The following is an 11,308-nucleotide window of genomic DNA, read 5'->3' on the forward strand; positions in this document are numbered from 1 at the left end:
ATCAAATTTAGAAACTCTCATCACCAAATTCTTTTTTGCAAAAAAAAAAAAAAAAAACACGAGAACAAGAAAGAGAAAATATGGCAATTTTCCGATTCTATTACCTGAACATCCGATAAAATAAGGAGTCTAATGTACACATTAAAAATGCACATGGCCGTCCACTAAAAAAAAATCCACTGCTCAACAAAAACGTATACAATCTGGGTCCATTTTAAACGTATAAACCTTATACACATAGCTGTGCTCAGCTCGATATTTAAGGTGCTTGGACCATATCCTTCAAGTATGGGCACACCCTGATTTTTCCTTCTTTTTGTTTGCATAGTAGCATCCAACATCGACAATAACTGCCTTTCCAGATAAACTCTTCAGATTTTAAAACAACCACCCATTTATTTTCCCTCCAGTTTCTTTTTTCTTCTCATCATCTCCATGTGGCATTGTGAGTGATCACACATTCCTTTATCTCAAGGACGATAACCCTTGTTAGGTTCGTCTTCCGACACCTGTCAACCGATATTCGTTCTGAAAAACTTATTCTCATGGTATATTCTTGCTTCCAAACTGAATCTATATAGAAACCTTGGATTGCTTTAGATTTTTGCATTCTCATCACTCTACACTAAACACAAATCATGTCTGCATTTGTAGGCAAATACGCAGGTATGTACTTTCGCACTTTCAAAACTTGTCAGGTGTGAGTCTTTGGATATATATGTGTGGCATCACTCAAAACTGATTTTATATGTAGATGCCCTGACAAACTGTTTTTGCAGATGAATTGATCAAGAATGCCAAGTACATAGCGACGCCAGGCAAAGGGATCCTCGCTGCAGATGAAAGTACCGGCACAATCGGCAAACGTCTCTCGAGCATCAATGTCGAGAACATCGAATCAAACCGTCAAGCTCTGCGTGAACTCCTCTTCACCTCCCCCAATGCCCTTTCTTACTTGTCAGGTGTTATTCTCTTTGAGGAAACTCTTTACCAGAAAACTTCAGATGGAAAGCCTTTTGTAGAAGTTCTGCAAGAGAACAATGTTATCCCAGGCATCAAAGTTGATAAGGGAACAGTTGATATTTCTGGGACAAATGGTGAAACCACAACACAGGGATTTGATTCGCTTGGAGCTCGCTGTGCGCAGTACTACAAAGCTGGTGCACGTTTCGCTAAGTGGCGTGCTGTTTTAAAAATTGGACCTACTGAGCCATCCGAGCTCTCGATACAACAAAATGCTCAGGGACTCGCTCGTTACGCCATCATTTGTCAGGAAAATGGTTTGGTTCCTATTGTAGAACCAGAGATTTTAACTGATGGCAGCCACGATATCAAGAAATGTGCTGCTGTGACTGAGACTGTATTGGCAGCTTGTTACAAGGCTTTGAATGATCATCATGTGCTTTTAGAAGGAACTCTTTTGAAACCAAATATGGTTACTCCTGGTTCTGACAGCCCCAAGGTACATCTCCCGCTCTCTCTCACGGACACACTAATAAACACCATAATTAACTGATTAACTCCATGTTGTATTGTTAGGTTACGCCCGAGGAGATTGCGGAGTACACAGTGACTGCTCTGCGCCGTACTGTACCACCAGCAGTTCCAGGGATTGTGTTTCTGTCAGGCGGACAAAGCGAGGAACAAGCAACCGTGAATTTGAACGCAATGAACAAGTTGGATGTTTTAAAGCCGTGGACACTGTCTTTCTCGTTTGGACGAGCATTGCAGTCAAGCACCCTAAAAACATGGGCGGGTAAAGAAGAGAATGTGGGCAAGGCACAAGATAATTTCTTGGTAAGGTGCAAAGCAAACTCTGAAGCAACTCTTGGTAAATATGCTGGAAGTGACGGCAGTGATTTGGCTTCAGAAAGTTTGTATGTCAAGGGTTACAAGTACTGAGTTGAAAGTTAACTTCTACTGTGGGACTGTCATCCAAGTGGATGTTATCTTCATAAAAAATCAAGCATGGCCGGTTGTTCTTCTAATTGGTTGTATTTAAATTGATACATAATCTACACTTTTTCTTCATATTACCACCACTCTTGTTTTCGGTTCGGCCTATTTAGAGCATCCAACTAGACAAGTAAAATGTTCAATTCCACCAAAACCACGGTAACAACATTTTTGTTCCATGCTTGGCTTGTGGTGTTTATCCTACTTGGACAACAAAAAAAATTCAAAATGAAACGTGTAAACCACCTTTGGAAGAAATGTTACCAATCACTCAGAAGAGAAGTTAATCAAAAAACATATCACTTCTGTTCTTGAATTTCAATCATTGTCATCCCTAATACATCATTTCTTCAGAAAAAAGATGGGACTAGTTACGTGAAAGGCTCACCTGACATGACCCAAAAGCTACTTAAATCGCAAAGTTGTAAAAGAAAACATACCCGTAGAGATAGATAGTAGTTACACAATGCTATCACCATCTTTTGTTGTTTCTTCGCATCCTTCTTCTGCAAAAGTAGTGCTGGAATTTGGATTGGAGCCTCCTATATCTTGAGCTACTGAAGATGGTTTCTTGGAAGCGTGTCTCGACCTTGAGATCTCTTCCTCCAGATTTTCTGAACCAACAGCTGTTTTGGCTGCTTCAATGTATAAAACCTTCACCAAGTTCTTGAACCGACGCCGGAAAGTTGGTATTCGGGTCATTGAAGCCACAATCCCCTGCAATCTACCATTAAAAGAAGACCAAATTCAGTGCTTCCCTTCTTTAGAATCAGAACCAAGAGCTCCCTCATCCCTTATTCACTTAAGGGCAGTCCTCTGAACTTCTTAGACTCAAATTATACTTGAAACAGAGACTGTAAAGGATAGTCCAGTTTGGACACCAAAGTGAACAAACAGAGTGCCCAAACTTTAATTCCCCAGCAACCAGACACTTGACAGTTCTTTTAATTACTAGGGGGTTTACGAACCAGTTGCTATCTATAATATACTTATCCCAGCTAAGTATATTGCTTTACCATGGGCCAGGGACGGAGCAAGGAATTTGACATTGGGGTGGCCAAGGATTATAAGGGCATTGGTGTTAGTATTCTCGAAATTACAATTAAACAAATTTAGTGAAGGACTTCAAATTTTTAGGCTTACCTAAGCTTAGTGTCAACAAAATTTGACAAGGGTATCTAACCATTTGAACCAGCCAGGATGAAATATTCCATGACATACCTTCGAACTATAGCTTGCAACTGTGCCGTCTTGACACTATCCTCAGTTGGAAATCCTGTGTGATCCCAGTCTTGCGGTTTGTCGTTGTTGCAAGTCATAGTCAATTTTCTCAAGCATGCCTCTTCCTTCTCATTCAACTGTAGCCCTTTGATCTGCTCCTTTATGATTATGAGAGGCCCAAAAAACCATTCAAGCACCTTATCTCTTGGCCAATTAAATTTCGTCATCTCCATATCATCGGCTAAAAATGATTTGGTGCAACACAATTAGTGTATTAATAACATAATGAACATACCTAAAATACATGTATTTCTAAAATAAAACATACATATAATCAAACCCGGTGAATTGGACTTCGCCGAAGAAAGCAGACACTGCAAAATACACCAAGCAGGTAATTTAACACCCAACTTCTTGCATTTCCCCTTCGAAATGCATTCTTCTATGTCTTTTGTATCAATGAGTCCTTCATGGAGAAGAATCCTTCCATTCACCTCACAAGATCGGAACAACCAGTCCCACACCTATAACATATTTTAAGAGTGAAAATGTAGCAAACAACATTTTGTAACAAAAAGTTCTAGTTCTGAGTTTTAGTACCTGGACTGGTTTTAATTGTTGGATACCCCACTTCAACCTCGACTTTTCTGAAACCAACTTTGACCCCGCGGAGATAATTTTCTCGCAGTTCTGACAATGATTGTTATCCTTCTCTATTGAGATTGTTCTCTCAGGGAGACTTGAACTGGTTTTCATGTTTCTGCGGTATTTCGGCCTGGCTGTCACAATGGCTGTGACTCAGCATCGAATAAATAAACAGATGTGCAAAGATAATCACACGTCCAATAGAAAATTTGGTTTGAAAAATCAATGATTTTGGTATACACAAAGCTGGAAGAAGATTCATGTGATGTAACTCACTTCCCCCATCAGAAGAGTTATTGCCACCATTCCGAGTAGAACAACTAACACTTTTGTCCTACCCCGATGGGGTCATCGGTGTATGGCCGTTAACTCTTGTGCCATGGTGGGGTTAGTTTCCAAAACCAATTTTTAGAGGAAACATACACTAAATTTTCGCTTGAGAGAAATAACTAATTAGAAAAATACCTGGGAAGGCAGGATCCTTCTCTAAAGTAGAGCAAGTCATTTGTATATTCGTCAAATAGCGAAATCACGGATACAATGTAAGTAAGTCCCATCCTTATAGAGTCTTCCTGGTACACAATTTGTAATTGATATTCAAATGGAGACAAAAATTGAAGTAAAAACAGAATCCAGATTAAATTCAAGTGGGAGCGGGATATATGAGAGGAACTACACACCTGATGGACAATAACTCCGGCATATAATCCTAAAAAGAAGCTGCTGAGGAAAGAACTGATAACAGCTGCCACTACTGCGATAGGCCATAAGATGATGGCAAGACCAGCAAAAGGGACACATACTGATTCCACGAATGGCCCTTTTCTTCCAACCAAATCTTCTAGTAACCTCTTCCATCCTTTAACCAACATGTAAGGGCTTTTCCATAATGCAACAGCGGTGATTACAGGGACATCTACAGGAATAGCCAGGAGACTGACTACTAAACAACTTGGCAGCTTCAGTAACCTACCAACAAGAAAACAATGGCACGAATATGAATGAGTATTTTGGCTTAGTCTCAACAGTGGAATAGAAGATACCAACGGTTTGTTCCATACTTGATATCCATTGGCTTTTCATCGTCACGAATTTGTTTACTCAGTTCATCCATGAAAGAGAAGTACGAGTGAAAGCAGAAGTCCGTGAAATCTTCCACGATCGTACAACCCCCTTTAACTGTGCTCCAAGAGCCATCCTGACATATTAGTAGTTCATGATTGAGATATAGAGTAAATGTTACTCTAACAGATAGATATAATTACGCAATCATGTATATTAGTATAATGGAATAGATAGAAAATCTTACATAAAAGTAATGGCAAGCTTTTTCCATGACATTCTTCCCCGTGGCTTCAAATGTTGCGATTAAGGGATTGAAAAACCCATAACCAATCCCAACTAGAAGGTTTGCAACAATTCCAATAACTGGCCAAAGAACCAAAGGTAGAGGCAGAGAAACCAATACAAAAATCTTCAAAGTTAATCCAAGCCTCTTCGTCCTGCTCCAAAATTTTCAACATGGATCAAAAAAGGCAAAACAAGAAAATTATATGAACGTTTCGAGCTGCTAAATCGGGGGCCAAAAAAAGATAGAGAGGAAGGAAGATTTGTACTTTATTACACAGTAGTAAGTCCATATGAAATGTGCAGGCCAAAGTCCAATTATCACGGCTGAATTCGCTGCAAAAACAATGATAGCAACAACAGGACCGACCAATGCAGCTGCAAAATAAAAACACAAGTATCATCAGAATGAGAAAAACAATCAAGTCAGTGTGATAATCCAGATGCTTTCTCTTGTCACCCGCAACCAATGTTGAAAACTTTAATTTGATCATAAGTAACGTACCTTTGATAAGGCCTAGAACAAGGAGTAACAGGAAGACAGGTACGAAGGATATAAACTTCCATAGCTTCACCAGATACTTAACTGGAACTTCCATTAATCGTTGAAAACAAACGGCTAAGACAAATTAACAGAGAAATCTCAAAATATAAATGAGGAAAAATAATTAAAAAATCTTTTCAATTTCAAGTAGTAGCAAATGAAAAGGGAAATAGGGAGAGTCATAGAGGTGTATGTATGCGTGGCGAGAGAAGGGGGATTGAAAACGACACGTAGTATGTCAAAAATGTGAGCGTGGTGTTCGTGATTCTCGAACTAAAATGAAAAAGGAGCCTACCGTACACGTATAGGTAGTGGTGGTAATGGACCCAGTGGTATCCTCTTACTATTCCCTCAATTACTAGATTGGTTTCTATAAATAGATGTTTCAGAAAAATAGACTGGTTTCTAAATGAGAAAGTCAAATGTTATTTTATGAGATTATTTTTTTCTTAATTTCTTTGATGACAAGTGTCATGTGGACCATTTTACTTTACTTCTTTTATTGACAAGTATCATGGGGACCATTTTACTTCACTTCTTTTATTGACAAGTGTCATGAGGACTACTTTCAATAATTAGTATTCTTAATTTTTTTAATTTTCTCTAAAAAACAAAATCAGACTATTAATTAGGAACGGGGAGTATAATTCAAGACAAAATACTCACCTCAACCAGCTGGAAGAGTGGGTGCACATACCATTCGCTTTCTTAGCACGTGGCTGAATTACTCTACAAATCAATACATGATGGCCAGTCTTCAGACTGAGTAAACCTCATACAACATGATGCAGCGTCGTTCATACTTACAAAAAGAAATGGAAAAAACACATCCTATACAGAGTGAATATGAGTACAGATACTTCCGTTTGTCGAAAATAGGTTATACCAAAAATAAAAAATTTATTTTTACCTAAAAATAGGTTAATTAAGTTATCATTTTTTTTTTCTTCAAACAATTCTGATAATCCCGGTGTTTCGGTTTCCTTTTTCGGTTGGCCCTTCACACTGTGACTGCGATGTTTTATTTGGATTCTTTGCTAAACTGAAGCATTTGATTTACATTTCCAAACACTTTGGCGAGGAAAGTGTTGTTCCTCTCGACGATCTCCCAAATCAAAGACCCTGGCTTGTTGTCATTTTCTTCTTAACCTAAACAAAAGGGATTTCTCACAGATCAGATTTAATCAAATCGAGAATCAAAAATCAAGCGAGAGAGATTTATTTTTACTTACAAGAAAATGGGAAGTTTAGGGTTTTTTTTTCTTTTTGTGTTGCTGCTCTAAGAGTTTTGGAGAATACTAGAGAACCACCATCTTGGTTCATTAATCTGCATTGAGAATTTATCGCCAGGTCCCAGGGACGGAGCCAGAACTTTTGGTTAGAGGGACAATTAATAGACCAAAATTGATTATATTGATTCGTACTCGTGGCTGAAAGCTGCAATTTTCTTTTAGTAAGAAATACCATATGGTCCTAGAAATAATATATTAGGGTGAATTTGGTCTACTTGACTTAATCAACTGTCTGTTTGGTCCCTTTTTAAAATATACTTATATTATTGTTTGGTCCTAGAAATTATGGCTTGATCTTAGGGTGACGTCATGGATGATATAATTGTCATCTTGTAGTGGCAGAAATACCCTTTTGGGACCATTACATCATACATTACGTCAACCTTGGCATATATACTTAATTGTCAAGAGAGAATAAATCATTTTCAGATTTACTTTCTCTCACCTCTATATTTTGAGATCTAGTTTCTTTCTTTATTTTTTTTTCTTCTTCTGTTGCTGCATAAAAGATGAAGATTTTTGTGGGCTCTAGGGTTTTGATTTTGCAGAGATGATGAAGACGATTTGCGGAGATGATAAAGACGAAGAGTACATAAAGATGATGAAAAAGACGACGATTTGCGACAAAGATTTTTTGTTTTCTCTTCTCTGTTTGATGTTGCTGTGGTTGAAGACGATGATGAACAAGATGACGGTTTGCGACGAAGACTTTTTGTTTTTTCTTCTCTGTTTGATATTGCTGCGGTTGAAGATGATGATGAAGACGACGATAGAATTATGTGTTTCTTCGTCAGTGCTGCTGCTACTGTTGAAGATGATGAATTTGATGAAGTTCATTGATTAAATGAACTCTGTTTCCTTTCTTATTTGCTGGTGCTGAAGACGATGAAGATGATGATGTTGCTGCTGCCGAAGACGATGTCTTGATTTTGATGTTGAAGATCTTGATTTTGATGTTTGTTGCTCGTTTTAAAGATGAAGTTCTGTTGATATTGAAGACGATGATGTTTTAGTGCTGCTATTGAAGACGACGAAGAAGATGAAAATGATGTCGCTGCAGTTCATTTTTACGAATGAATTCTATTTTTTACGAATTTTTGTTGTGTGTTCATTTTGTAAAATGAACTCTGTTTTCTTTTATAGATTTTTTTAGGTGTTCATTTGAAAGAATGAACTCGGTTTTCATATAGGTTTTATTAGGAGCTCATTTGAAAGAATGAACTCTGACTTTTTGTAATAACGAAATTTTTGTAGAATTTAATGAAATGTAATGAAGTTCATAGAATATAATGAAATGTAGAGTTTTCATGAAACAAAATGAACTCAAATCTACAAAAAGAACCTGATAGTTCATCAAACATAATGAACTGCTATAAAAAAAATAAGTAGAAATTAACGCAGAAGTATATTTGTGTCTATTTAAATATTTTCAAATAATTATGGACCAAACAGGAAACGTTTTTTCCCGCTGGACCAAACTGTTGCGGTCCTAGATAAAAAAGGACTAAAAGATATTTTCCCCTTTCTTTTACCTGTTGTTAGCCGTATATTGGGTTCTGAACACGTTAAATTATTTATCAAATCGTAACATACCAAGATTCCTAAACTACCAAACTTATATAGATGCATCACAAATCTAACGGGGACAATTATCCCCACTAGACCCTTAACAGCTCCGTCCTTGCCAGGATCATTAAAGTTGTTTTAATAACATCAAGATTATGACTGGTTTCTTGAGTTTCCTGAAAGGACGGACGTTTGCTGAATTGGGGTTTCAAGAGCTGAGGAGGAGACCTAACGTGCTATGCTAGATGTTGCTGAAATTAATTGCTTACCTTTAGCTGAAGGACCACGAGAAGGCCAATTTGAATCTGGCCTATGTGCTTCTACTACTACAAGAGGAGCTTCACTGGGAATACAAGTGTACTGAAGAACCCTTCCAACGGAAATAGTATCCACAAAATTGGTTAAAAAGACCAAAATCAACAATTCCTGGGTGAAAAAGACATGTAAAATTTGATATTGTTTAAATGGACAAGAGTGTAAAAATAGTCAGGATGTAAACAGTTTCATCCTACCCGTTTTGAAATACTTTTTCTTATTGTTAATTTACATCAGGATGCATCCAGTTTCATCCTCGCTTTTTTTTAAGTTTAAGCCAGGATGAATCCAGTTTCATTCTTGTTATTTTTTTGGTGTCCATTTCACCCATACTAATTTTTACTCGTCCATTTGAACCATGTTTTAAAAATATTTGGATAAATGACCCATTTTCCGAATAATATCTCTCGCAATAAGTCCATTAAGCCATATGAGCTTAACTTGCATAAATACCAAGAAACATTGTTCCTAGCTACAATATATAACAATATTCCAGCAAAGTAAAATTTTATTAGGATGATCATTCCCGAGGTACCTCTTTTTCTATGAATCTTTTCCTATTGACTGACAAGAAAAAAAAATTATCCCCCGAGGTAAAGATTAAGAGCTAACGCAAATGTGAAGGATGATAACACGTCTAACGGAAAACCTTACCACTCATTTACACCGACTGAATCTTTTGTTGATGCAACCTTGTCCCATTTCTCCTTACATCCTTTTCTATCATTATCCTCTTTAATTTTTGTACTTCCTTTTAGTTGTTCTTGCATATCTCTTATGCTTTCCTTCCATTTTATTTCAGTCTTTATTTTTATAGTCGTCATGCGTACTTTAACCAAAAATGTCGGGTGATGGAAACCCAACAACTCGTAACCATTTACAACATACCATTCACAATTATGACCCATATCATTTTCCTGTCAGAAACTAAAACTCGCTCTCCTAAAGTTAATCAATACCTAAATAGAATCAAGTATCCAAATCTTGGTGTGCCCCTCCGATTGGTCTTAACAAAGGTGGATTAGGATTTAGCTTTCAAATTCAGCGAGATACTTGTTATTTTGTAGTATTGGTCAAGTCAAATTCTAATCCTGATTTTTGGATCTTTACATGTATATTTGGCTCATCCTACCCTAATAAGAGCAATCCATGACAGCTCAAGAGCATGCACTTGCATAGGCTAAGCTTGAACAGTAGTTAAAGACCCGAGAAGCTATTGAAGCAGCGATGAAGTCACAAAAGCTAGTGCAAATGGAAGCTAGTTAAGGAAGTGGAGATCAAATGAGGCTCAAAGCAAAGAATAAAGTCCTTTCATTTATTGTAGGTAAAGAAGGTATTCAGTCACACACAAGTATTGAAACCATACAAATGAACTGAAAAAACAAAAAGATTATTACAGACGAGGAAAATCTTCAGACACCCAATATATTGATTCTAGTAGTATTCTAAAATCTTTTACTGCATGACGACTAAAATATTATGGGAATTTTAATAAAGTTCCACACTTCCAATTTTAGGTTTAAGAAAGTGCCATAGTTTTGTTTTAAATTTATAAAATGCCACACACGTCAAGTATTCTGTTAAGGCCCACTTGATCAGTCAATAGCTATTGAAAAAGTCAAAGAAATGTAGCATAATTACCTAACTAACCTTCTCAATTACTAGTTTCACTTTGGTTTTATCCAAAACCGGCCGAAGAGAATTTTATTATCTCTTCTTCATCCTCTCTCTCTTCTCCTCCTTTCCCATGTTCTTCAATCCTAGTGAGTCTGAGGTTTTGAGATCAGAAAAATTAGAGGAACATTAAGGACAGATTACTGGTGGTGAGGATTGTGTACATTTGATTCAAACTCAAACAAAAAAGTAAATCAAATACTTAGTTAGGGTTTCTGGATTTGAAATTGAAATTGAATAAAGGGAATTAGTTGGTGAACTGCATGAATGATGAAGAAGATGGAATTGTGGAGTAATGAATTGGTTAGGGTTCAATTCTAATTGAAGAGAAGTGAATCAGTGAGATTCAGAGTTGTTCGGGCAAGCAAGGATTAATATCAGAGAGGGGTTTTCTGGTGATTGAGTTGGTAGATGGTGTTGTTGTTTAAGGAGCCGCTGGATCGATTTAATTTGCTGGTGATTGAGTTTAAATTGAGAGGAGCTCATAGAAATTAATTGAGCTGGAAGTGTGTTAATTCCATGTATGGTATTTGTTGAATTTGTGATGATTATCACGGGTCTATGAATGGGTTCGAATCAGAGATCACTGGTAAAATGGTGGAAGTCTTCATAAGGGGTTTCTGGAGAAGAACAAGGTGAAACATTTGATGGAGAGTGAGAACTCGATTCACAGATGGAGAGGAAGATTAAGCATATGGGTGTTTGCAGTTGGTGGTGGTCGAGATTCATATAGTGGGTGGTGCAGTTT

At 37.2% G+C, this 11,308-nt stretch overlaps 2 protein-coding genes across 2 annotated transcripts; one reads left to right on the forward strand and one right to left on the reverse strand.

The window, feature by feature from the left end:
- The first annotated feature begins 506 nt into the window (after positions 1–506).
- On the forward strand, positions 507–2,042 carry LOC113348940 (fructose-bisphosphate aldolase, cytoplasmic isozyme 1). The gene is made up of 3 exons (XM_026592855.1): positions 507–666; positions 780–1,462; positions 1,540–2,042. Exons 1-3 carry the CDS (start codon positions 639–641, stop codon positions 1,900–1,902), a joined length of 1,074 nt encoding a protein of 357 aa, XP_026448640.1. The 5' UTR covers positions 507–638; the 3' UTR covers positions 1,903–2,042.
- A 284-nt stretch (positions 2,043–2,326) lies between these two features.
- On the reverse strand, positions 2,327–5,768 carry LOC113348939 (uncharacterized membrane protein At3g27390-like). Its single transcript, XM_026592854.1, has 10 exons — positions 5,675–5,768; positions 5,439–5,547; positions 5,132–5,324; positions 4,884–5,020; positions 4,503–4,791; positions 4,288–4,394; positions 3,778–3,952; positions 3,506–3,701; positions 3,178–3,418; positions 2,327–2,680 (listed from the first exon to the last, which is right to left on the reverse strand). Exons 1-10 carry the CDS (start codon positions 5,766–5,768, stop codon positions 2,416–2,418), a joined length of 1,806 nt encoding a protein of 601 aa, XP_026448639.1. The 3' UTR covers positions 2,327–2,415.
- Between the last annotated feature and the right edge of the window lie 5,540 nt (positions 5,769–11,308).

Source organism: Papaver somniferum, chromosome 2 (assembly GCF_003573695.1).
Source record: "Papaver somniferum cultivar HN1 chromosome 2, ASM357369v1, whole genome shotgun sequence".
Lineage (NCBI taxonomy): Eukaryota > Viridiplantae > Streptophyta > Magnoliopsida > Ranunculales > Papaveraceae > Papaver > Papaver somniferum.

What these genes read in the sequence shown, in the direction of transcription:
- LOC113348939 (XM_026592854.1), bottom strand. Translation starts at nt 5,768, where the DNA reads ATGGAAGTTCCAGTTAAGTATCTGGTGAAGCTATGGAAGTTTATATCC. An exon ending in ACTTACTACTGTGTAATAAA is followed by an intron (nt 5,325 to 5,438) that starts GTACAAATCTTC and finishes ATTTTGGAGCAG; the next exon opens with GACGAAGAGGCTTGGATTAA. An exon ending in TTCACCGGGTTTGATTATAT is followed by an intron (nt 3,419 to 3,505) that starts GTATGTTTTATT and finishes AATCATTTTTAG; the next exon opens with CCGATGATATGGAGATGACG.
- LOC113348940 (XM_026592855.1), top strand. Translation starts at nt 639, where the DNA reads ATGTCTGCATTTGTAGGCAAATACGCAG. An exon ending in ATTTGTAGGCAAATACGCAG is followed by an intron (nt 667 to 779) that starts GTATGTACTTTC and finishes CTGTTTTTGCAG; the next exon opens with ATGAATTGATCAAGAATGCC. An exon ending in CTGGTTCTGACAGCCCCAAG is followed by an intron (nt 1,463 to 1,539) that starts GTACATCTCCCG and finishes TTGTATTGTTAG; the next exon opens with GTTACGCCCGAGGAGATTGC.